At 41.7% G+C, this 26944-nt stretch overlaps 1 protein-coding gene across 2 annotated transcripts in view; it reads left to right on the top strand.

Annotated features, from left to right (window-relative positions):
• The window catches only part of MTX2 (metaxin 2), a 36310-nt gene extending 24019 nt beyond the window's left edge, over positions 1 to 12291 (top strand). The window contains exons 4-10 of one of the 2 annotated variants that reach the window (XM_050899831.1): positions 3662 to 3734; positions 6819 to 6895; positions 7637 to 7729; positions 8455 to 8493; positions 8903 to 9028; positions 9687 to 9763; positions 11791 to 12291. In XM_050899831.1, the coding sequence (XP_050755788.1) occupies positions 3662 to 3734; positions 6819 to 6895; positions 7637 to 7729; positions 8455 to 8493; positions 8903 to 9028; positions 9687 to 9763; positions 11791 to 12001 (696 nt within the window). In that variant the 3' untranslated portion in view covers positions 12002 to 12291. The remainder of the gene's footprint in view (positions 1 to 3661; positions 3735 to 6818; positions 6896 to 7636; positions 7730 to 8454; positions 8494 to 8902; positions 9029 to 9686; positions 9764 to 11790) is intronic. The other variant, XM_050899832.1, reaches the window with a different exon arrangement.
• Positions 12292 to 26944: the final 14653 nt, after the last annotated feature.

Here is a 26944-nt window from a genome sequence, read left to right as displayed (position 1 = left end):
TCCTGTAAAACAATATTTAAGGAGCACTTAAAATTGAATAGGTCGTGCTTTGGATACAAATTACAGCTCAACATATTGGTCTTTTAATTCCCTGGGCTTCTATCTTTTTAAAGATGTAATAGCAGTTTGAATTTTTTTTTATTTAGTTTTATTGTATGGCATTAAATGATTTTGTCTTCAACTCTTTCACTGTCCTGTTTTCTCTTGTTTTTGTGTTTCATTACTATTTCACCACTCATCTTAAAGCCGATCTTAAATGTAGACAAAGACTGAAGTGGCATAGGTGTTGGCACGTGGATGCTGAAGGGGGTTGCTGGAACAGGCCTTGTAAAGCTGCTGGAGAGGCAGCTCCAGTGGTCAGTGTTTCTGAACCTCGCAGGAGGACTGCTGGCGTGAACACAAAACTGGATGGATTTGCCCAATTTTAATCTTGAATCACTCTTCAGTTTCTCAAGCTCAGTCCTGGTCTTCCATCTACGAAACGTTAATCAGAACTGAAGATGACTATTCCAAGGAAATTTTCTCAGGTTTTTGGTTTGGTGTTTAGGATCTTTTTAAAAAGCTTTTAAAAATTTTTTTTTAACCTCACTGAGCGTAGACTGACATTTCTAAGCTTACTAGAATCTGTACTTTATTATGCAGAGTAGCGAACATTTTTATTTAGTTAATATTCGTTCCCACATTAGAGCTCGATTCTATTTCAACCTCCTCTCTCCTCTTTTCTTTAAGAAGTGCAAAAAAGGCACATGGGCCCAGCATGTTTGCATTTCTGAGATGCCAAAATGGCAACGTATTGTCAATCCCCTTTGCGCTAGGCCAGAGACTGAGGTAGAATTTCCCTGCCAAATGTAATAAAGGTCGATATTCCTTGGTCTGTGGATGCTTATTGAGGAGAAGGAGAGAGAGGAAGGTCAGATTCAGACTTTTGATGGAAACTTGGCTGAACTCTTTACACTGAAAAGATTTAATTTATAGTTAACCTCTATGCTGAGGACTGTTTTTCACAGTCATGAACTGTGTTTTTGGTAGAAACCTTGTACTATGTAGGAGCCAATGTACGATACAATGTACACTAGGCAATAATTTGCTGAAGCAACTCATGTAACCTAAGTGTTCTGTGCCAGCGTCTCATTTTTGACACACTGATACAAAAAGTAAAAATAGTTCTCTGATTCACCTCCTTTTGCTTAAATGCGTCTCTGCACTTACAAGCTTTTCAGTTATTCGTGTGTTGCCCTAACTCCAGTGCAGTTCAGACTTTTTTTCTTCTGAACTTGCAGTGAGAATAGTACATGGCAGTTACAAAATTAATCTCTAGCTTAATGCAGAATTGCAGAGTTAATTTAGTGCCTTACTGTGAAAGAAATTCATTTGGTAAGCCTAGACCAAATGAAACTTCACATATTTTTGAGATGAAATTCAACAGCTAAGGATTAAGTAGTATGGTAGAAGTTCACTCCACTCCTCCCACTCGAAGATGAAATTCTTTGGAGCTGTTGTTTGATGCCATCGGTTCCACTGCAGCACAGTACTGTTGAGATGATGTTGTTAGCTACTGGTAGAGCTTTCAGAAGAACCAAGTCTGTGTACCAGTTGAGTTAGAGTGTATGTTTTTGATGGGTTAGATTGTGTCCAGCAATGGCATAGGAGCATGTATTTAATCTAAACCAAAGTCTCTGCATTCTTGTCTCTTAACTGTTTCCAGAGAAGTTGCATATGAAGCCCCAGTTTGGGCAGAAGACAGGATGCATATAACAGTAGCTGGAACAGCCTGGACATTGCTACGTCCTGCAGAGCCAGCAGGCAAAGGAAAAGATCCAGGACCGAGACAGACCAATGCCTTAAATTGCTGTTTAAGAATTAGTCCTTTGGGGGTATTCTTACTGTTTGCATGGAGTTTGGGGTGCTAAGACAGCAAGAGCCTTAATTTTTGGTGGACTCTGATGGGCACACAGACTTAGAAGGTGGGGTGGTGTCAGATGTCGCTGGTGCCTTGTATTTTCTTTGGGTGATAGTTGCACCCTTAAGCAGTAATAGAGGTTCTAGTTGAGATGAAGTACTCTAGAGACCAGTTTATTGCTAAATAGTGCAGGACCTGCAGTCTTTGGCTTATGTTGACCATGACTAGTACCCTGTCTTTATGCATCTGTCTATCTCTCTGTCTGCATGTATATGTGTAGTAATTGGCTCCCAAGCAGTGCTTTAAATTAGAGTTAGGCTGAGGAAATCAAAAGATGTAGAAACCCAGGTTTCTGGTGGATTTTGCAGTCTCCACAGTTCTGAGGCGGGCTCTTGTCAGCCGTAATCAATGTCTTGTGTAGCAGCTTGTGACCATAGTTCCTTGCTTTAAATTGGAATTTGAATTTGAGTTAGGTCATCTAAACCTGCAAGAGCCAACTGTTGTAATGGACTGTGCAGTTCTTGGATTTGGTTGGAAAAGGAGTAAAGCTTTTGGCTTTTTTTCCCTGGATTGGGTTAGGGTTTGGGAATAAAGGACTTGAAGAGCGCAGGAGAGAGGAGAGGGGCTGTTTGGGTTATTTTTGTTTGCTTGATGGATACTACAGAAGCCACAAAGTTAGGAACAGGGCTGATGCCAGTGTTAGTTCATGCCTTATGGTCTCGTTTAGTGCAGAGGTGAGCAATCTTAAGGTTAAGGTTTAGGTTACTTTGATGTCTGTGATTAGGGTCTGAGCACCTAAAGCTGTGAGTGCAGTTTACTGCCAGATCTGCAATCTGAAGAGCTAGGAGGAGGCTCATGTAGAAAGTGCTGTGTTACAGCAGCATTTTTCTTCATGGTGGTAGCCTTCTTGGTGTAGGTTTTTTTCACCTCAAGCCACTGTGGATAAGTAGGTATAATTTTGGAATCTGGAGTTGTGACCTGTCTAATTGCAAAGACAAAATGAATGATAGGACTTAGCTGAGTAGTGAGAGACTCTAGAGATTAAGAGGTTCCTGATGTGCCAAGTTCTGTCCAAATTGCAAGTATTTTTCTTGATGTTTTGGTATTTCAACAGAAACACACTAAGGATTTTGTGATGGCAGGTGCTGACAAAAATCGGTATCCTACTGAGAATGCTTTGAATCTAAGGTTACAGATAGAAAGAAACAGTAAATCGATCACTTATGCTCTCCATCATTCACATAAATTAAAGATAATAAATACGTCCTCCCAAAGCAGACTTGTGCTCTGACAGTACCATAGAGCAAAACTTCTGGCAGCTATTGTAAATATAATGTGGGAAGGTGCTATATGTGTTTGCCGTGTTACACAACATGAACTTCGTTAGCCAGCTTTAGCCAGAAGAAGTACTATGATTTTCAGGAGGGGCAAAATGTCGCTTAATTTTGTACAGCCACAGCACTAATTGTGTCTGTCCGATACTGCTTCTTTGCTCATCTTGAAAAAACAGTAAAAATAGGTTAAACTTCATTAGAAGAATTCTAGTCAATGACTGGATGATAAACAGTTGTCTAAGGAAGTTAAAACCCCCTTGTTTTTCTTTTACCTACCCTTCTTTCTTCCTAAAAGCAGTATGCAAGGAACTATACTTCATAAGCGTGTACTAGGAACTAGGTAAAACGTAGTCAAATGTATTGAGAAGAACGCATTTGTTTGTCACTGGTGTATTAATGATTTTTAAATGCGACTCTTTGTTTCCAGGCCTTTTTGCAAATGTGCAATCTGCCAATCCGGGTGGTTTGCAGGGCAAATGCCGAGTACATGTCCCCATCTGGTAAGTATGGCCTTCATTTAGATTACTACGTTATACCTCCATTTTGATACCATGGCAACTATGCCTTGTCTTGCTGATAACAGTCGGTCAGTGCTACTGTGTGTGTGTTGCCTTCCCCCCTCCTGTCCAGTGCAGTTTCTCCTCTGCAAACAATTAAAAGTCAAATGCAAAGCAACGTTGGCACAATGTGTAACCGTGCCTGTTAATGCAGTGCCTATATAAAGCGTTCAGACTGTTCAAATGCCTGGTGGAAACCTTCTCTCAAATGCCTGCGAGTGGTTGTGTCCTGAAGCAGAAAGACATACGTTTCCAAAAGTGGCTTTATTCTGCATCCAGGGAATATTCCAGTGAATGCTGTTATATTTTCCCATTGCTGGGGTGAGACAACACCGGAGAAGGATTATCTTTTGTTACCCAGTCTGGGAGATGATTGCCAGGATGTTGATACAGGAGAAGACTGAAGGGTGCGTTGTCACTGTTAAGGGTGACAGGCGATTTTAAATTTTCCTCTGATCCATGAGACTGTCTGGAAAAAAATCCAAACCTACCAACAGTAAATTAAGTATTAGAAGGGTACAGAGCCTACTTTTTGCTGGAGGTGGCTGGTTGCCTAAAAACGTCCAGAGGCCGGCTTCAGAAGGTTGCCTAAAAATCAGAGAGAACTGCTGAATGCAGGGTGCAAAAGTCTGGCAATCCTCACACTCTGTCCCAGATTTTTGTTGTGTGAGAAGGTACTTATTTACCAGTTCCCTGGCTCTGGCTGATGACTGCCACATGAAAGTGCCTGTCAGTATATGTCTGCCAGCTGTATGCGTTCTGGTGCTGCTACTGATGTTTTGGTCAAAGCAGTGGAATTATGCCATTTTTAAAAAGACAGTTGCTTGGCAGCAGTGAAAAAACAGCAAAATATGGAGGTATATAAATTATTCGTTAGTAAATAAAGGTAGCTTTGAAATGCTGAATCCATGCACAGAGGAGCATCTTGCATGTGCCGAGTAGGACTGGTGATAGTTGCACGCTCTCGCTTCTCTGCCACTCGCACCGCATGTCCACGCTTGCTGGCATCTGATATTGTAATTTGGGTCTGAACACTTCCTTCTTCTGCTGAAAACAAGGAGCACAAGAGGGAAAATGATACTGCTTCAATTTTAAATGTAGGTAGAAATACATGTATTCTTTTTGCCCTTACTCCTGGAGTCATTATTTTTATTCACCTGCCCCATTTCCTTTCTTTATATTGGTTCTTTAATGATAATTCAGACAAGGTTTTCATTTGTTCCCTTCTCCCTCCCCGCCACCCTCTGTCTCACAGCAGCAGCAGACAAAGATCTACATCTCATCGTTTTGGGGGGGAAGGTTATTTATCTCATAGTTGTTGTAACGACGAAACCCATTCTGAGGGAGTCAAAAGTATAATACCAAAGGATTGTCTTGGTGTGTGAAGTACAGTCTGACTGAAACCACTGAATTCTGCAGCACAGAGAGGTCTGTATTTCCTTTTGCAACGTGCAGCCTGTGGATGCAGATGAAGCCTTTGTTGGTGTGATGCACTTTATTTATTACCCTTAGGCTGATTGAACCAGTGAGAAGTGAATCTGATGATAAAAACTATGACTGAATCTGCTGTTAGCATGAACAGTGTTTGAGCTAGGCCAAACAGTAGGTTTTTTTGTTTCAGTGAAAAGAGTGAATGTATTGCTAATAACATATTTTGAGTGAGCCAGGTACTGATCTTGCTCTTTGGGCTGTCTCTTGAGAGCAGAGTTTGCCCACAGCGAGAGGCAGGAAGGTAAAGGGGTGCTGTACCCCACTGCACTGGGCAGGCTCGTTTACTGCCTTTGGGCTTGAGGACCTTTTCGGTAATACAAAACATCCAGCATTTATCTCAATTTTATGGATTATTTCAATCATGTACATAATCCTAAAAGATACAGTTTTAAATACAAGGTTGATGTTTGTCAGTTGCACTTGGATGAAGATTTGCAGGACAAGCAACCTGGTTAGGGTGGATTGGAGCAGGAGCCCTCAGCTTCACACATTGAGAGCTGGGAAAAGGGGCATAAGGCAACTTCTGTCATGCTTCACGGCTTGCTGTGTGTAACAGGGCTTCCTCTTGTATCTCTGCCTGCCTTAAAGCTTTGGCTCAGTTCTGTGTGTAAGAAAAGTTACCAAGCAGAAAGGGTGGTGTGTACGGACTTGGGAGCCCTTCACACCCCCACAAGTTCTATCAGTGACACAGTCATTTCCCCGTCTCCTTTTGAGGACTGGCCATTTTTAGCCCTGCTCCATGCTGGACCCTCAGGGCTCAGCTTCGTAGACTGAATGTTGAGCCTTACTAGTATTAAGCTTTAACCCCATTTTGCTTCCATGATGATGAAGCAGCTCCTTCCCCCTCCCAGCCTCCCAGATCACCAAGCTGTGGTCTCATACAGAGAACCTCTTCCTGACCCCAGGACCACGGGGGCTTGAAAACGCCAGCTCGCAACTAGAGAGTGAAGACTCGGGCAGCCAACAGGAGCTGGCTGGCCCAGTCGCTGGAAATCTGAAGGACCAGAGGAGGGAGAGTCAAGACCCTGCCTTGCTGAGTGTGCGTTTGCACTTCCCCCCACTTGCTTTCCTGGGCACAGTGCCACATTTCCCGTCATCCTTTCAGCAGCCCTTTCCCTGCCAGTGGGTTAGAAGGGAGGGTGGGAGCGCATTGTGTCGTAAAACTCGCCAAGGGCCCTGTCTGCTTTCCTGGGATTTCCCAGCTGTACTTCAGAGAAACATTGAAATAAGTCTTTCCAGCAAAGTAAAATCCATTATTAAAATACAAGTTGATAGATCTCACTCAATAACTTTGAAATACACAATTGCAAGTATTGCATGTAGAAGAGGTTCAGGAGGAGGAAGATCAGGAGGAAGATGTTTGTTATTACAAACGTTTGCTGGGTGAGCTATGTATGTTAGAGCTTTACCTGTGCTCATTTGAAAAAAAACCACTAATGTTCAGGTGTACCTGCAATATTTAATTGCTTTGAAAATTGTAAATGATGTTTTACAGGTATAAAAAGCTCTTACTAAAATACATTTCTAATTTTACAGGCAAAGTACCCTTTATTCACGTGGGAAATCAAGTAGTATCTGAACTTGGGCCCATAGTCCAGTTTGTAAAAGCCAAGGTAATAGTACATTGTTTTCATCAATTAGTGAATAGCATGTTAATCCTGCCTAGCATTGTGCTGATTTGGTATGCTCTTCTGGAATGTTACTTGATTTGTTAAAACAGTGTAGAAATCTAGTGCTGTTTAAAAAAAAGATATCCTGGAATAGGAGTTTGTTGAAGTGGAAATGTTTTTCTTTGTCATTTACTCAAATTCTGGAAGTAAATTCTATGCAGGTTAGCTGCATGCCAGTGCCAGTTTCTGAGATTGTTTTTCTATGTGCCCTGTCTCTGGGTCTCAGAGCTCTTAAACCCAGAACTGACTGGTTTAAATCCTGAAGTGTCAGGTACTGGTCAAATTTGCCTTTGCTCCCCCCTGCCCCCAACCCTCTCCTGTGTTTTAAAAAATACTGTCTTTTCACTGAGCAGTTGATAAAGCTGTATCACAGATGTGAATTTGTGTTTACTTCTTGCCACAGAGATACACTGACCAGGAGGCTGTGTGCTCAAACTGTGTTCATCTATAACTGATAATAGTCTACGTCTCTGGTAGATTAGCTATGTTACGTTATGATGATTTCTTTTTAATTCTAAAGGACGCTGTATGTAAAAATTGCATATGTAATTTGTTATTGAACTATGTAAGAGATCAGGATCTGAGCCAAAGCTCATTGACTTCAGAGGTCCTTGGGTCAGGCATTGCTGAATATTCCAGTATCCTTTCTTACATGTTTTTTTTTTTTTTCTCCCCCCCCATTAGGGCCATTCTCTCAGTGATGGGTTGGATGAAGTCCAAAAAGCTGAGATGAAGGCCTACATGGAATTAGTCAATAATATGCTCTTGACAGCAGAGGTACAACAAACCATAGTAATTCACACACTTACATAAGTGACTATAGGCAAGAAGGCTTTTGGATTTTTCCCTATATTGGAAATACTGCTTGTTCTTAGATTAGGTCATCAACTTTTGAGGTGAAAGGAGGCAGGAATAAATTCTCTGTACCCTATGGATTGCTTGCTGACATGTTCCTGTAGACACAAGCCACGTGTGTTTCCCCTCACCTAACTGAAGTGTGTCACGTAGCTGTGGAAGTAACCGACTGGAAAATGCCAGTGGTTCCTGGGATCCTACCCCAGCCTACAGCTGGCCAGGCACCCCGCTATCACCTTCCACAGTGTGCACGCTCTCGTGCCTAGTGGGAGGCTGGGATCCCCTGCAGTTTGCGTCCGTGGCCAGTTAACGTGACAATCCCAGCGTGGGAACAGTGTTGGAAATGCTGGCAAGCTGCAGGTGGCTGAGGAGCTGAGGGCTGGTAACCTGCACGCCGAGTTGTGTGCAGCGTGGGCAACGGGAGCGGGCCTTCGGTCTCAGCTTGGTCCTGGTGCTGGCGAAGTAAGGATTAGCAGCTGGCCTTTTGCCTTCCAGTTTTAATTTCTTTTCTACATTCAGAGGTCTAAAAGAAGGAATGAAATGGAAATTTAATCTAATATAGAAAAGAAAATTCTACTAGTGAGAAATTATTGTCTCTGTATTCTCCTTTATTAGGAAGTTTTAGTAAGTGTTCTTTCTGTTCCTAGCTCTATCTCCAATGGTGTGATGATGTTACAGTAGAGGAGGTGAGTGGTTCTGCAGCATTTATCTTAATTAAAATTTAATGAGAAAACACTTTTGTTCACAATTGCAAGTCCCTACTCATAAATGAAACATTGAGGTTTATACCATTAATGATACAGTCTTTTCACTTTAATTTTGCTTGCATATACATTTTAGGGAAGTTGTGTCATTACTGGAGGTAGCTGACTGCAGAATAGATACGGGTTTTGTATATGTTTCTGAAGTCATAGTTTTAAATGGTTATGCTGCAAACTATAAATTCTGTGCAAGTAATTACAGCTATCACACAACTCCCGTTCTCTTTTACGGCTCCCTTTCTGATAGAAATATTTGAATGTTAGCTGTTTTGTGCATAGAGGTATCTGTATTTCCTTGTATGATAACACAGTACCTTTCTGTTTCTAAACAAAGATTACTCACCCAAGGTATGGCTCCCCTTACCCGTGGCCTCTGAACCGCATTTTGTCCTATCAGAAGCAGTGGGAGGTAAGGCGAAAGATGAAAGCCATTGGATGGGCTGGAAAGACGCTTGAACAGGTCAGTATGAAAAGTGAAGCTTATTTCTTTACCCTGTTGTATTTTTTAATTTTTTTTTTTTTTTTTTTAGAAAGGCTTTGGAGAGTAGCACTTTCTTGAAACAGATGTAGTAAAAAATATATTCTGTACTTAAAACATTATCTGGAGTCAGGTATTTGCCTTCAGCAGCAATAAATCTGAAATTATGTGCAACCCGATGGGGTGGGAGGAAGGATGTTTTACCATGAGTGTACATCTCTGGTGATGTGAGTTTAGGCCGTAGTCCTGAAAATAGGTTGTAAGTTACGGCCCCCACTTCCTGTATGGCGTTAATAGGCACGCTTTGCAGGAGTGCAGCTTCCCTTGTCAGAGATCAAAAAAAAAAAAAAAAAAAAAAGGCAAAGCAGTTTTGAGGGATAAGTTAGTACCTTTCATTAAGCTAAGTTATAAATGTTATGGGAAGCACTTAATCAGAATTGCCTTACATCAAATGTTAGATTAAGTAACAGTTAGCTGCCTGCCTACTGTGTAGGTTTGACTGACTTTAACAGCTTCTGATGTTCCAACATTGTATGTTCCTTGTTCCCACCGTCAGTGCAAATAGAGTAAGGAGTTATTTTTTTTCAGTGTTGGTATTTCCTGACAATATGGATCTTTTATCTCTTGTGTGTTTTGATAGGTGCTTGAAGACGTAGATCAGTGTTGTCAGGCTCTTTCCCAGAGATTAGGAACACAACCATATTTCTTCAATAAGCAGTAAGTTACTCTTTACTGAAATATTACATCCAGGAATGAGAGATATAGATATATATCCCCATATATATATATATATATATGGAAAACTCCTGTTTTATTTTAAAGCTGCACGATTAGTTGCAGAAATACAAATGTGTGACTGGAATATAAACATGAAATTTCAGAAATAAGTAATTAAAGGTTTTAAAAGGAAAGTTTCTGAAAGTTTCTGTTGGTTTTTTTTCTGTTTATGATTTAGTTTTACTCCTGCTTGTCTTTTCTACAGAGCCTACCACAACTTACGTAGGCTACAAATGTACACCTTTATACAGTTAGTTTCTTATTAAAAATGATACATTTAAAGCTTTACTTGTATTTCTTGGGTAACATTCTCTACTAGGTACAGGGGAGTGAATGTACGTCATGCCGTCCTGACCAGGACAGCTTGTCTTGCCCTTCTTAACACCAGGGGCAGTTCTGAATGAACTGAATTAGCGTGAGGGTGCCTGTGAGTTGTAAGAACTGGGGGAGAAGCTAGCCTTGTATCAGCAAAGGATCAGTTGCAAAGTGAAAACTAAGATTCACATTCCCAAGGGAGAAAAAATGAACAACCTGGCCTTCATGGATGTCCTCTGCTTTCACCAGTTTCTTCCAATTGCAAAACGCTTTTTTCTTTTTTTCCCCCCTCTCTAATAATTAAATATTTTTGAAATGTTATGAATTTAAATAACATCACATTAGCTCCCTCTTGTCTCCTGTGCATAGACCAGACTAGAAATGCTTAGGTCTGGACTTCAGTTAACTACATTTGGACAGGAAGATGTCTTCAAAAGGCAGCATACGGTCTTGGTTACTTTTCTGCGTGTGTCTTTGCCCCTTAATCTTTTCCAAGTTGAGACTAGGTGGGTAGTGTAAATTGAGTGGATACAGAAATATACTTTATAGAAGACAAGTTTGAATTGCATCTTCTCAAATCATTCTTAAACGTAGTATCTCCTAAATTTTCTTTCTGTATTTGTAAAGAATTGTAGCTTGGGGATTTTGTTTTTGTTGTTTGTTAACCAGGCTTTCCTGGTACAGTTTCAACCTTTAAGCTTTTTAGCTGTCTGAAATACTACTAAGAAAGTATGTGTTCTTAGTCCAGTATTTTTCAGTCTGTGACTTCTGGGAGTCTGTAGGAAGTAAATAAGAAAAGCAGCCTGTTGCTGACGGATTTAAGTTTGTTATACAAGGGTCCACATCTGCACTGGAGAGTTCTTAGTGATCCACAAATAGAAAGGCAAAAAATTTATCCGTTAGAAAACCCTCATGCTGCTTACCTTGAACACTAGTAAAGAAGGACTCAAGTTATTAATATATTTGGAAAAAAAAAATTTAATTGCACATGGGCTACTTACATACAGAGGTCCAAGATGACAATTCAGAAGGCTTGTACCTAAAATAAGGTAGGACTGAAAACATTCAATAGACCGCTGTTCCCCAAAATACCTGTTTTCTTCTGTGTAGTCCCCTTTCAAAAAAGAGATGTTTCCAGCTGCTGTCACCCTGGAGCTCCTTTACTTATTGGTTGAATAGTTCCCAACTATTGAAAAGCACAAAAAGGGAATAGGGGTTTTATGCCTTTTTTTTTTTTCCCCCTCCTCTTCCCCCCCCCCCCCCCTTCGTGAGGTAATAGCTGGGTTTTTTTATATACATCTGCAGAGCAAAGAGAAAAACCCCCAAAAGACCTGATAAGCATTTGCCCTTGTTACAGAACTAAAAGGTGGAGCGTGGTTTGATATTGGATCAGTAACTCTGCCCAATCTAAGAAGTGTTATTTCCACGTTTCCAAGCTACCAAAAGCAAAGAAAGATGCCATACTGAGAACTAGCAGTATGCTTATATACTGTATACGCAGTTTTCATGCATTTGGTAAGTTCAGTGTTGCCTGATTTCTTCCCCATTCTTAGATTGCATGGCTACCTAAAAGTTACTCAGAACAGCAGGGTATTTCTTGATCAGCACTTGCCTTCCAAAATACCTGTTCTTTTTTCTGTTTGTTTTTACAGACCAACTGAATTAGATGCTCTGGTATTTGGACATCTGTTCACAATCCTCACTACTCAACTAACCACTGATGAACTCTCTGAAAAAGTGAAAAACTACAGTAATCTCACAGCCTTCTGTCGGCGAATAGAGCAGCAGTACTTTGAGGGTCATGATAAAGACAGCTCTACAACTGTTGCAGCCCGATCTGCTAAGAGGTCCTTACTGAGATAAGCATGTTGTTTGGTGGTTGGGGTGGATTGCATTTCAGTTTTGGGTTTTGTTGTTCAGTGAATTGGTTTTGAGAATGGAAATGTGTGCTCGCTTTTTGCAGCTGCCAAGTCATTCTAGAGCAAGAAAAAGCTCTAAATGCATTTTTTGTGTCGTAGAAGATGCTGTGCACATTTAGCCTGAAACGACTGTATGGGCACTTCCATTTTAATAGCCTGTATGCCACTTACTCTAAAGTGACCTTGGAAAAATATTGTATCTGTATTAAAAAAAATAAAATACTTTAAAAAGTTTCTCTCTGATCTTTCTAAATGCCTTTCTTACTAAGTGTTATGTCTGTGTAATTAATGTCTGTGTAGTTAATGAGTGGGATCCTGTCGGCAGGACACCTGGAAGACAGTGGTATGGTAAACTAGTTAGAATTATTAAGCTGGGAATGAAAGGACTCATTAGAGATCTTACGTTTGCTTGCCTCAGCCAGAATTCATTCAGAAATTGGGTGACAAAAATGTCTTGGAGCTCCGCGGCACACAAGTGATGTGACTTTATTCAGTCAGTTCTTATTTTGTGTCAAAGTAGCTCCTGGCTGTCATTACTTCTTCTTATGTGTGTCCTGCCTCTGCTTTTATTTCTTGTTCACCTTTGGTTTTCGGATTTACATTTTTTCTTTCTTCCTATGATTTCCCAGTTTTGATCCTCGGCTTGTCTTGCTCTTTGTTAAGAAAAGAATTTGCTAGGTAAGCGTCTCTCTCACTGTTTCCACTTCCAGTATGTTAACGTCGCTTTTGAACTGTGACGTACTTGCTGGGGTAGTTCTCGTAGCAAAAGGACTTGGTATGAGCTTGTGGCTGGCATGCCTTGGTCCTTCTGCCTCCGTATTATCCTATGGTACATGCAGGCACAATAATACAGCAGTAAACAAAGACATATCATTGTGGTGCTCCAAAACCCCTGGCAATGTGGAACTTTGCAAGGGAGAGTTCCTGCGTGTAGGCAAGGGCTCGATCCGACCAGTATTTCTTCAAATGCATTAAATGGCACCACTCTGTTCTGCTTTGTCAGTTGTACTTGATGCTTTTTCCGAAAATGGAATGTGCTGGTGGCAAAAACGGTCCTTGTGCACTCAGAAAGTCCTGGGCACAACTGGGAACCAGCTCAGGCTGTTTGGCTAGTTGGAACCGTTGTGTTTTCATACTATGAAATATATTCTTTTGACTATACGCCTCAGTGTCAAAATACTTAATGGCTTGAACTGGTTATGTAATGGTCATGAGATTTTTGGCTGCCATTTCCTTCTCTCTTAAAAACTGAACAGAAAGCAGCTGCATACCTTGGACTGACCGGGTCTCCCTTGACTCTGGCTCATGAACCACTGCTGCTTACTCATTCCTGCTGCGGGGGACCACTCTTCTCAGCTCGACTGGAGAATGGACCTGAATTCTTACTGCCTGCTTTTTGATATAGGAGTCCTACTGGAGTCAAATCTGCGTAAGTATCAGTGTGTAAGGGGGTCTTGGCCTTTTATCACATCACTCTTGCCAGGAGAGGAAAATTGCCCTTTTCCTGCATTTCAGTCTTAAAATTTCATACATGTATGTTGATTACCTTTTCAAACTAAAACCCATCAACTCTTGACAGCTTAGTAACAATTTCTGCTATCAAAGTGTCCGGTAGCTGAGAACCCAGATATTTTTTTCAAACCTGCTTTTCTGCATTAATGCAACTTCTGGAAAAACTGGAAAAGAATTTGTTGTGGGGTTTTTCTTAGTTTGGAGAGAATATTATGATATACACTACTTTGAGAGAAAAACACTCTCTAATAGTCTCTAAAGATAGCAGTGCCATGGTAATGGGGAAATCCTGTGTGAAAACTGAAGTATCTTAATCCAGAGCAATTAAACTTGCCTTTTACCTCCTGCTGTTTACAGAGCACCATTCATGAGTAAAGATTTTAACCTAGCTTCTGTGGTTTTGGCAGTTCTGCTACTAGCAGAGTGAACTACAGGAGTAATTTACTTAATGGATTTCCAAACCCACCTATGCACAGGCATTAACTTATATGCAGTCTGAAAAAGTGCAAGTGGGCATGTGTTCCTCCTCTTTCAAGGCTGCAGTGGCCATTAGCCACCTTGTAACCAAATTTTAGCAATTGCTTTGAAACGGCATTGAATTAAACCATGTTTTTATATTTTGGCAAGGTTTCTGTGAGGCAGAGCAAGCACTGGTAATACAACACTTTGCTGAACAGCTAGTTATTGCAAATTTTGTGTGGTAACATATAGCAAGCTTTATAACTTCAGAGGAGAAAAAAACCCACTGAGGTAGTCATGCATTAACCCACTTCAAATGTCTCATCTAGAAGATATACTCAAATGGTGTGGAAGTGGTTTGGCAAAAGATACTGATCTGTTACAAGCAAAGTTTGTGTAAATCCATCTGAGCTACTCAGACTGTACTTAAGGATACAGAGGCAAATTACACATAGTTTTCAATATTGAAGTGGGAGGACAAGCAGAGACTGAGCTCTGGAAGCTAAACGGAATAGTTTCTGAACGTTTAACCACCCATCATTCCTTGTGTGTGACTTCGAAAACTTCATTAGTAAAAGAAAATTTAAATGGGAAAAAGCATTCCTTACTTGCTTGACTGAAGAGCATACTTTCTATACGGCATGTTTGCCACAGGGCTGGTTTGTAGTTCAGGCTGCACCTCATTCTAGGCGATACCTAAACTTAAAACTACAAGGCAAATCTTGGCTTTGCTACCAGTGGTGAAAATAGCTATTAAAATCCTAGACAAAGGACATACTTTGTACTTCATAAATACAAGAAACCATTATGCTTTTTTTAAATGACATTGCTAGCATGACTAGTGCTACAGAGCAGACTGAGCTGAGCACCGAGGACCAAAGCTTGTAAGCCATGCTTTAACTCTGGGAAGCTGCAATCCTATAAAGGACACTGATGCTCAAAGGACACTAATACTGATTGCTCCTGATATGCTGTGCACAGTTCAAGAAAAAAGAATGAAAAGTTGAAACAAGACCAGCAATTAAACCAGTTAAGGGTGGAAAAAACCAAAACCAACACAAACCCAATACCCTTTCTAGCAAGGCAGTTGAGCAAGTCAACCAACCTGCCTTATCCAAGGCCAAGTAAAGAGGGCTTTCTATTGGTCTGAGTGGCCCTCTAGTAGACAAGGCTGTGCAAGTGCAGTCTGTGAGAATTTTACTCTTGGGTTGTGTGTTTTTCTAGAAGATCTCCCATGACTGAAGCACAACTGCTGTACCAGAGGCAGGAATCAGGCCAGAAAGGCCTATGGTCTGTTTCATGTAGCAGGATGGTGTGGATGATGATTTTCTTTCCTAGCTTTTCAAGCTCAAAAATCCCAAGCTCCCAGAGGCTATTTTGGGTGAAGAAAGCAGACAGCTGGAACTGCTGAAGTTTCCCAAAATTAAGACAAAAATTAGATTTCTAACAGAAAGAATGTGAGGAGCAGCTGACCATAGCTTAACATACATCCTCTGAATATGCCCCATCAGGAACTGCAGGAGTCACTCAGCCAAAACAGTACACAAAGCCATAAAAGCACTCATAACTACAAGTGAATAGACATTACTGAGTCTGAACAATGTATAAATCACTTGCCCATGGTGGTTTGCTTCTCCGAGTCTTTTTGTTCCACAAATTAATAGCTTCATATGGAGATGCTCAAGTTGAGCTAAATGCTAGTTGGAAAGTAGCAGATGCTTTCCTTGCCTGATGGAGCTAAAACAATTGGGAAAGTCCTGGTGAAAACAGGACTGCTCCTCCATTCCCAAGATGCTTCTTTGGAGTTGTGGAAGGGACTAATCTTGGTCAGCACAGACCCTGCTCAGCACAGTTACCTGGTCATGTCCTGGCTGGATTTTGGTGCCTGCTCCTATGAGAAACATGTGGTGCCAATTCCAGATGTTGTGGAGGTCTCGTTTGCCTGACCAGCACAGCATTGTATGCATAGCTAAACTGTGGATCCCGTGTACCCTGTGCCACTGGATGTACAGCACAGAAAATGGAGCAACCATCCTGCTCCACCACAGGCTGTGGCAAACCAGCTTGCGATTTGAAAGTGGCCAGGATTTCAGCCACAGTCTAATTTATAGTACTGGATCATTGTTTCCAGCTGACGGCCCTTCCTGAGCCCCTGCTTTTCCAGTCCCTCTTTGAAGAAAGCTCTCCTTGACTGAGGAGTCTCTGATGCTACATTTTATGATGATGTGATGAGATTTCAAGACAGACATTATGTGAAGGAGCTTCGGTGGTAGCAGCTTTTGCTAGGATCTATCACTCTTCACGTATCAGCTAGCAAAAATTATAGTATTGAGTGGTATTAATGAGATATTAATCTGCTATTTTCTCTGCCTTTTATTTTATTTCCCTTCCTCCTCCCCAAGGAAAGAAAAATAACCTGGCAATCTCCTGCTTCTCAAATGTACTTAAAGCTCAGTGTTGTGGAAAAAAAGAGCCTAGCACAGACCTGCACATGGAGAATGCTGCTGAGCTGCACTTAATGATGCCTCTTAGGATCAGCTGTGCTGCTAGAAAACGCTTCATTTCCTGTGGCTTTCTTTCTTTACAAGCAGAGTGCAGCTCCAATGGCTCTCACAACAATTAGCACCCACTTGTTCTGCAGGTTTGAAGTTTTTCACATTAGTCAGGTTGAGAAATTCATGGTATTAATCATGACTGAAGTTGTTATTTATCACCTGCTGGGTGAGAAATAATAATTTTGGCACTACTGGGGCAGCAGGCCAGAAGTACCAAATTAAGTAAAACATCTAAACACTAGCAAGGATCATTTCTCTGATTAATGAATCGTTACGAAGAAAAAGTGCTACTCGTTATCTGATCTTAGGATAAAAGTAGGAGTTGGAAGTAGAAAGCATTAGCAAAGTCAGGCTATACCCTGATGTAGTTTGAAACTTTCCTGGCTGATCTCTCTTTGGTCATTCACCAACTGCTAGCATGCACTCATCTGCATCAGAGGTTTGCAATACTTGGCTCACACCCCCAACGCCAACTTTGTAAAAAATTAGCGTTTGGCAGGGAGCTCAAGGCCCGTTGTGTAATTGCCTCAAAAGAAATGTTGAAATGACTTTAACCTTCTAGGGCTTGCCTAGGCTGGAAGGTTTTGCCATAGGAACAGTTACCAGCCTGGCAAAACACCATTGTGTGAAGGCAACAATAGGGGTGCAGGAAACAAAGTCAGCGACATCAATAGACTTAAGTTTACACCCAGGTAGCTGTATCCATACTGGGGCCATTAGTCACCTACAGGATTAAGAGAGCCCACAAATTCCAGCCACCTGATCAGAAGTATTTCACATGTAAATACAAAAAGGGTTGGCCTACACAGAAGTGGTTATGTTGAAATGAGGTCTGTGTGTGCTACTACAACCCTAAGCCACCAAGTCACCATGACATACCATGTCCTCTCCCTGCAAGACCAGCGCAGGGAGCTGAGGAGCTGACTGTGTAGCAATGCCCACAGAAACGTTATTTTCTGGGTTCATAAATGAGATGTAAAAACTGACTGTTAGCGTCGAATATGGTTGAAGAACTCAGCCCAGGAGAGAAGCATCACCACTGAAAGCAAGCAGAAACTTTGGGTGCAATTTTGTTTGCTTGTTGAGGCTTACAAGAAAAAAGAAAAATAGTGAGAGTTTTGGAAACCCTTTTTGGCTCCAACTAGTTCATTTGCTGGAAAGGCGGCACAGGCTTTTTCCATAGAGAGCATCAACCATTCCCATCTATTGCTGCAGACTTCAAATTTGGTACTAGTTGAGGTGAAGAACTTCCCACTGTTGACACAGTCGGACTGCCCCTGCTGACATCTGTGGCAGCCAAAGTAACCCCTGTCTACTCAGCCAGTGGGCCCAGAGCCTGACTTGAAATAGTGAGCTGACATGAGAGGTCAACATGAACTTATGCCTCTCCTGTTTGGCTTAATGTTGAGAGTAACCCAGTTTGTCAATAAAGACATTTTTGTAAGCAAGCTTTATGTCACATAAATGCTCCCTCATCTAGATTTTTTTTTACCTAAAAGCTTATTCTGCATTTAAGAAGAAAATTAGAGATCTTGAGGATGGAGGGCATGATGGTCACCTTCCCTACAAGCACTGCTCAAATCATCAGTCTTCAAAGGTTTGTGACCTCAGTTCAGTGACAAAGATTTGAAACAAGAATGAAAAGGATGATAGTTCATAGAAAATAAAAGCAGCAAAGGGCTTGTTGCAAACAGAAGACCATCTTCCTAGGCTAAGCAGGCAGCCGTCAGAGGGTATCTGAATGAACCTTGCTGCAGGCACTGTGGAGCGGAACCAGTGCAGCTTAGCCATGACAAATTCTGTAGAAGACCAGCCATCACCCAGCTGGTCTGGTCACACTGTGGCATGACCCAGTCCCCAGAGCATCTTCCTCTTCCAAGTTTGTCTTCTCTCAGCATGAACTTACACTTTCTACCACTTCTTCCTCCCAAAGATTTGTCAGCAGCAAGTCCACTTCCCAGGTTGTCTCTGTCATCCTCTGATGGCTAGTGACATCTCTTCTCTCTCTCCTTTTAGCTACAAAATACAATTTTGGCCAGGTTTTCTTGACTTTGAAGCTATCTGTTGCTGGTCACACCATTCTCTCACTGCTGAGATCAAGAGTTTTGTCACTGATGCACAGGATTATTGCCTGAGATTATTTTGTGAAAATTATCCTTCATCTCTCAGATGTTATCGCTTGGACTGTTAGATTAAGAGCTGCCCACTTTCTTTTCTTGTCAAGACAAAAAAAAACTTCCCTTTGGGTCCACTGCTGTTTCTAGCTTGATTCCCGTAAATTCCTCTCTAAAATTCCTTTGCAGTTTTTGTCGGCTCCTTCCCTCAGAAGTGCGTAGCATCTTGATCTACGATGCCTCCTAGCCAAGAAGTATATAGCTGAGATTACTGACTATCTCCACGATCTCTTTCATTTGCAGCTTTAAGTCTGTGTTGTGGCATGTTTAAGGAACCAGTTGATGAAGATCAGTACTTTGGGGGTATTATGGGAAGGGCACGTTTTTATCTACTTAAATAAACTTCTCTCCAGCATATTTTGTTGTAGCTTACAACATTTTGTAAAAGGCAGGTAGGTTTCTGCATCTGTGTGTAAACATCACAGACCTGACTGTGACTTGTGTATTACATGCAAGCGTGAGTGCAAAGGTCTTGCTCTTATGCCAAAGCACACTTGTAGCAAAGCCTAAAAACACTGCTGTGGAAAACGCTGCCCGTCATCTGATGGAAATGCTTTTGACACACACAGGACAGCTCCTGCAGACCTGTTTCTATGGAGGCGTTTTCGTTTGGTTCAGTGCATCTTCCTGGGGCCTGTCCTGCTGCCCCTTCTCCCTGACATCCTTTTGTGATCTCCCTGCCTTTGCTGCCGCTTCAGCGTCTTCCTGCCCTGGGAAAAGGAAGGGGCTCATCCTCAGGAAAGGTTTTCATACCTGTGAACTGCATTCCTCCCTCTGCTTCGAAAGAGATGCCTTGTGCCAGTAAAATCACTTTAGTGTGAACAGAGAAACCAGCATGCTTTCTAGGATTTGTTTAGGCAGGGAGAAGCATCCTGCAAGCCTACCACCTTCTGCTCTGTGTATCTATAGTGAGTCCAAATGCTACTGCCACAGGAAACACATTGTGTTTCCATAAACTGTGATGCCCAAAATCTGCTTTTCTAACTCACTAATCACAAACAATTTCAATAACAAGGTAATTGGTGTTTTTTTTTCCCCCAAAGTTTGACAAAATTCAACATTGGAAAAATGGAAAGTAAGATGAAAACTCATTTGGATAATGCAGTTCTCTCAAATTTCTTTGCCATTTTTGTATTATAATACTAAAAAATTATCAATGTAGTCATAAACTGTGATTTACTGAGAAGCAGGCTGAGAAAAACTTGGAAGGGCAAGGAGCAGATTCCTCACTCCTGAGGGGGTTAAAAGTGCAAAATGCTTAAATGAGGCTTCCAAAAGAGGAAAAACTGGTAGCAATAAGAGAATGGAGTTCCCTTTCAATCCTTAAATCAGCTCAGTGAGTTTCTCAGTATATTGTCCTCCTAACCGCAGTGAATTGGAGCCATCTCTTGCACCGAAGCCAACAGAAGTTGTTTGATGCATCCCATTTGAAATGTCACTGATCTGCAATCAAACGAGTGATTTCTAGCCAAAGATTATGAAATACTTGGCAAACTTAGCCAAGTGGATGAGTCAGACAGAAAAACCTGCCTGACAGAAGAGTAAGTCAAGCCACAGCAGTTGCAAGTAATTTGTCCCAAATGTGAGCCGGGCAAAATCTAGAGCAGGAGGCTGGAGGCTGGTTTCCCAGCTCCACGCTCCAACCACTGCACTGCATTCTTCGCTGCTTTTTTAACCACAACGGCCTCTGAAAATCACCCTTCAAAGGCATTTCTTGGTAGTAATAAATGAACCATCAAAACCTAAACAAAGAACCCAGCAGCTGAGATGATGCAACTTAACAAATAGAAATGACTAAGATTGCCTTGTCCTCTGCTTATTTCCAAAAGAATAAAGCCCAGGTCATTTATAAAGCCTTCCCCCTTCCCCTCGTCTTTACAGCCCCTTGGGAGTCACCCAGGAGACAGCACCACTTTCCTCTGCTTCCCCATCTTTAAAATATATTCATTCCAGTTTTCAAATTGCTATTTTGTAGTGCTAAATCTCTACCCACACTAATTTCTCCAGGTCAGAATCTGACCCTGATTTGAACAAAATCTGGAGTCAAATATTCACACCAGAATGCTTTTGCCTTGCTGCATGTCAGATGCCATCTCCCTGCAAATGTTTCACACACCTTGGAGTGCAGCTTGTGGAACTGATGAGGTGAAGAGCACTGCAGAGCAGCTCTGTGCTGGTAATCACAGGACTGAAGAAACACATACATCATCTGCCACATAGGTTGGCATTTCAAGTAAAAAACCTTCACAATGTGTAAGATATTGGACAAATGATGGCCATATGCATGTTTGTCTCTGCGCAGATGTCTTTGCATTCTCAGCTAGGAAAAAGCTGAGGTAGGCTTTTTTTTGCTGACAGTTTAATATTAGTGACACAGTTTATGTCCTCTGCAAAAACAATAATGGAGGATAAGGTGACATAATTTATTTGCAAATCGTTTGACATATGCAGGGCATTGTCCTTGCAATAATCACCATCAGTCTGTCAGTTTAAGATATGAACCGTGCCACTGCCATTTTGTATCATTGTGTTAAGCTTTCACATGTTGTAATTTTACAGATTTGTTCTTTGGAGAACACTGCAACACAAATCAAATTGTATTATGTTTAGTCATATGCTGTGCAGAGCACCTCCCTGCAATTAGGGGTGGGGGGAGATGAGAAGCAAACAAACAGTCCTAGATAAGAGGCAGCTCCTCAAAAGTTAGGATATTTCCTAGATACCATTACTCAGCTTTTGTGGTCATTATTCAAGGCAAGAGGAATTATTTAAATTCATGCTAACATCAGTTGCTGGCTGCGTGAACAAAGTGAGCACTGGAAAGTACCATACTGACAGATCAGTTTAGAACACCCTTGTCTGTTTTGTTTCCCCATAACAGTCAGGCACAACATTTGATTCTTATGAATAATGTGGGTTTTTCTAAAGTAAATATACTGATTTCTTTTCAACTCACAAAAGATCCCTTCAAGACCCGGTAGGTGCCTGTAGTATTAACTCTGCTTTCCATAGACGTGCAGAATGGTTCTGGAATAGCAATGAACTCAGCATTGTCTCTTTTATTGCAGGCAAATTAATTCCTGTGGTATAGTTTAAAAAAGACCTAAAGCTGACCACTTATTTTTAGTCTTTTTTTTTTTTTTTTTTTTAAATTTGAACCACAGATTACTGTGGGAGTCATTCACAGGTGTATTCTAAGTGTATTCAGTGCCAGATACCTTACATTAACCGTTTGAGAAATGTATTTGTATACAAGTGTGTCTTAATTGGTAAAGGAGTCAGTAGGAAATACTGTAATATACATTCTGGAGTATCACATTTCAGTGACTTTTTACTATATTTTGAATAGAGAAACATGATGTGTTTTCCCCTGGGAAAGTTCCCCACATTCAGTTGTCAGCAGAACAGAATCTTTCTGCTTCCAGTGAGCCCTTAAACTAGAAAGATTTATTGCACTTACACCCTTGAAAGAACATATCTTTTTCTTTGAAGGCAGCCATTATCACCATCCCATTTTATATCTTTTCTGATAAGTGCAGGCAGTAAAGCAGATAAACTCCTTGCATACCAATTAAAGACACATGCACACTAAGACACTGTATACTATCAGAGATGCTCAGAGTAATATTCTTCCTAGCACAGTAGATATATCTAAGGAGTTTGACTTTTATTATTCTCAGCTTTACACCTCTGACATTTCTAAAAACATGGAGGAAATTAATGAATTCTCACCCAAGACTCCATTGTCTAATCTTGCCCCAGTGCTCATGAATTATGGAAAATGACAGATCAGCTGATGACGTACAACAGGCTATTTTAAAACTACCCTTTTTAACAAAACCCGGGCCATGAAAGGCTCACCACTGAATTTCATTGCAGTCACCTGACAAAATATTGGTCTCATATTAACCGATACCTTAAATAACTGCCTCGCTTCCTCGCATCCTTGCATCCAAGATGTTGTGATCATTTTTATGCACAAAAGGTATGAAAGCCAGACCCCTGAACCTCAGGAAGCCTCTTTTTTTATTCTCAGATAGGATGCTGAAGTGTAGTCCTAACTTTTGGCAGCCTGCCTTGGATTTTTCCATTTTGAGATCTCCACAGGCTAAATGAGGGCTCAGTAACACTTTAAGGTTCTTAAGCACAACCTCCTCCACCTACCTGTGTAACTGCTGCTTCTTCTAGTGCCTTTCCCCAGGCAGAGAAAAGGCCCTTGCTCATCCTGAACGGTGAGACCACGAGGATTTGTGTGAGAAGGCCCTCCCAGCTGAGACCACTGCAATGACCAGGCTGTAACGACTGAGAGCCATATCAGCAGCTATAACCCTCGAGCCCGAGGGTTGTTGTCTGACCCGTAATGTTTGACTGGGCGGTCAGATGCCACACTGTCTATGAAGCCTTTGGCTAGGACATCTTCCACACCCTCTCTGTCCCAGTTAGCAGGCAAATTCATGGGGGTAGGAGCCACTCCGTTGTGTTTCTTTCCAAATAAATAAAAGCCCCTGAGCATTACCACAGGCAGATGATGTCAGCAATGCCAGCTTGCTCGGAGGAGCTGTTTGGGCGGCCCTGCCGGGTTGGACAGCCGTCCAGTGAGGGGCTGCCCTGCTCTCCTCCCACAGCTGAGATCGCTGCAAGCTCTGGGCTGCTCCCCAACCACCACACGCCCAGGGAGCCCCACACACTCAGCTCCTTTTTCCTTCTGCGCTCCAATTTAAAATAAATTAGTATACTTACTCACGACATTATTGTTGGGTGGAAAATTGGCTGGCTGCAGTATTATCTGTGAACTTATTTTTACCTCTCCAAGAATCTCACCCAGGGTTTTCCCTGAAGTACAGCGTCTGAGCACATCAATGACTTCCTTGTGCACGGTGGCTGAGATACCAGTTTTCTGCCAGGGTTCCCTTTAGATAAGAAACTATGGAAAGCAATACATCTCATTCAAAACATCTGAAAGAACTGAAGATACAGAAAGCACTAATCAGTAATTAATACAAATAAAAGAAACAATCTTTCATGTAGGTGGTAATAATAACACTCTGGAGTTTGTTCTAATCCATCTTTTTGTCAAATGAAGCACCAGGGAATTTGTCTGCAACAATCAGAGTATTTTCAGTCTCTGCTTTGATTTGCAACATGGGGCTTAGTCCTCTGTTAACACAGAACTCAGAATAAATAATCAAAGGGAATGGTTTTAAAACTGATAAGCTAGGCTTTAATATGCAGAGGAACTCTGCTATACTTTTATACCCAACTTACAAGTCAATTTTCCAAATTAAGAAGTCTCCTTTTCACTTTATATAGGAATTGCAAAAGCGCGACAATATCCCGTTGCGCAAATCCTGATAGCTCCCTTTCTTCAGTATTAAACCACTGAAAGCAGCTGGAATAAGGGGCTTCTACCCTTCCTCTCCAGAGAAACAGCATCTTCCAGAACATCAGACAATTCTGAAATCCTTTAAATAGCCCTGTATTCGTTATATTTAGTGACAATTACACAAGTGACTTCCTGACTGCAAATATGATTCATTACTCTGCAGCAGAAGTAATACCTCTAATAGACTATGCATTGAGTTGACCCAAAATAGCTGCTGAAGAATAGTTGTTCCTGAACTACTCCATGGATAGATTTTTTAAATTATTATAACCATATATAAGAAGAACAGATTATCCTGCCATGTAATTATTTAGCATTACCCCAAAATCTTTACGTAAACTAAATTTCAAATGTGGACAACAATAAGCAATGTTTAATAAGGAGTTTTTAGGAACAATTTGTCTGGAACTTGCCGGGAGGTTATAAGCCCTATTTTAAATTAAGCAATTTGCATCCAATGTTTAGTCACCCTGTAGCTCCGCTATTACCATCACTCTTCAAGTCAAAAAAAAAAAAAAAAGAAGAGGAGAAAAAGAAAAATATAAAAGTAATTTTTTCTTCTGAGTAAAGGGAGTAGAAATCGAGTATTTCCAACCCTGCTAGACCTGAGGGCAGCTCCAGCTCCCTCCCCACTCTGGATAATGCAGCCAACTTAACCCCGCTGAGGACAGCACTAACCCAGGGCCTGCAAGCCCATCTTTAACAGGATGGTGCTGCCCTGCTATTGATTTTGATGCCTACACAGTGCTGAGCATCAGGGTTTCACCGCATACACAAATTAGGAAGCCTGGAAATGATCTCAAAAGATTACCATGTGTCCACTCCCCTACTGCAGAGCCCTACACCATGAAGACAGCCCTATTTCACTTGTGCACTATCACTGTCCCCCTAGGAAGGGATTGCTCACAGGCCTGCACTGAACATCTTCAGGTCATCCTCAGCGTTCAGAGCAGACCTCAGCACTGCCGTGTGCCACACCAGCTCCGTCTCGCTGACACAGGGCTCCTCAGCACATCCCTTTCCTAAATTCACCACTGCAGAGCGAGGCAGGCGGCAGGGCTGCAGCTGCCCAGCTTGTGCAGGTGCCGCCTGCCAAGGGGATTTTTGACATAGCCAGATCCATGCCCTCGCTCCCAGGGCAGGCAGAAAGTAAAGACTAGGGGAAAATCGGGGTCTCACCCCCCTCCCTCTCACTGATGCCAACTGCAGTTTATCCGTGAACTTCAGAGAGGCCAAAATTTCATCTGTATTGTTCAGGATTTCTGCAGGCAAGGCAGCCAGGTACGCTCAAGGGGAAACCCAACCCCATCAGCTTTCCAAAGAAGCCACAGAAATACTCCATCGCCTTTACATAGATGATACTAAACACATGTGCAGTAATCTTCTTTCAGCTCCTTTTTTATTCCTTTTCATAGCAGTTGCTCCGCGTAACCTTCCAGACAACAGCTGCTGCCAAAGAGGAAGGCTGGGAGGCCTGAGCTGTGCTCAATACAAAATTATCCAGGTGGGTGCTCTCAGCTCAGCTTTAAAATTTTTATTATTTTTTCAGCTTCCTGCTCAAGTGTTGTGCCTGCTCCCTTGATTAGAGCAACGGCAATTTAAACTAAACCTCACCACATGCAATGGCTGATGCTACTGCTGAAAAACCTTGCTGATGAGGTCTCAGAGTAATCCCAGTGTCCCAGCTTACTGTGCATCTCTCTGTTCTAGCTTGTAAAACGGCATTCTACAATGCTGATATGTAATCTAAAAAACATCATAAGTAATAATTAAACATTAAATCAGATTAATTCCAGGCTTGTTTGCCCTTGATAATAATACTATTAATTCTCTAGAGACGAAAGTAAGACAATCATGTGAAAACAAAGCACAAATAAAGTCCATAAAATGCAGAGGAAATATTTCCAATATTAATTTTGTAATATGGAGTATTCATTTTGTAATATGGTGGTGACATAAAATATGCAGCAGCAACGAACAGAGGAAAGTTGATGGACTGCCAAAGCTGTTTCCTCTTAAAATGCACATTGCTCTGGAGCAGTTAAGCTTGGCGCTGAGATGAGACTGCCTACACAGGCATTTTCAAAGGGCTCTTTCAAGGCTGACGTGCCACTCTCAGCTCTGACGTGGGATCAAAATTAAAGCTGGGGAATCACATGAAAACCCAGCCAGGCTGTGTGGGACAGCCTCAGACAGGAGGGCTACAAGAGCAGTATTTGTGGTCTCACGGGGTGTTCCCATGCTCGCTGTCTTCATATCAAAGGTGCTCTGTTTATAGACAGCAATCAGTTGGTGCCAGGCAGCAATGGCCCTGTGATGTATGGCCGTTGGCAAAATGAGCCCGTCCGTGGGTTATCACCGGCTCTAATTAAAGGAAGACACAGGCTACCGAGTCGGGGTCCCTTTCACTGGAGCTGAGAGGACAGCAATCTCCACAAGAGCCGCAAAGGAGGACAGATTCATTTGACTGATTGCATGATGTCTGAATTAATGATCAGGAAAAGAGCTATTATTGTGCCCTCACTGGCAGGCTGCTTCAGAGAGCTTTTGCTGCACTATCTGCTTGAGTGTGGAAGCAAAAGCAATGCACTCCTCAACACACAACCAGCAAGGCAGGAGCCCGGCTGATGCGGCAAGCGTTTCCTGGATCAATTTTACAAGGCTGAGTGTCTGATACATAATGAATGTTCAATAAGCTCAAATACAAATACTTTGCAAGGAGCAGGCTGTTAGTCAAACCAATGCTGCTCTGACTTTTAAAACAGTTTTTTTGTCTTACTGACAACACAGGCGGTGGAGACAAA

The sequence above is a fragment of the Gymnogyps californianus genome, chromosome 7, assembly GCF_018139145.2.
Source record: "Gymnogyps californianus isolate 813 chromosome 7, ASM1813914v2, whole genome shotgun sequence".
In the NCBI taxonomy this organism is placed as follows: domain Eukaryota; kingdom Metazoa; phylum Chordata; class Aves; order Accipitriformes; family Cathartidae; genus Gymnogyps; species Gymnogyps californianus.
This window is presented reverse-complemented; position numbering and strand designations above follow the sequence as displayed.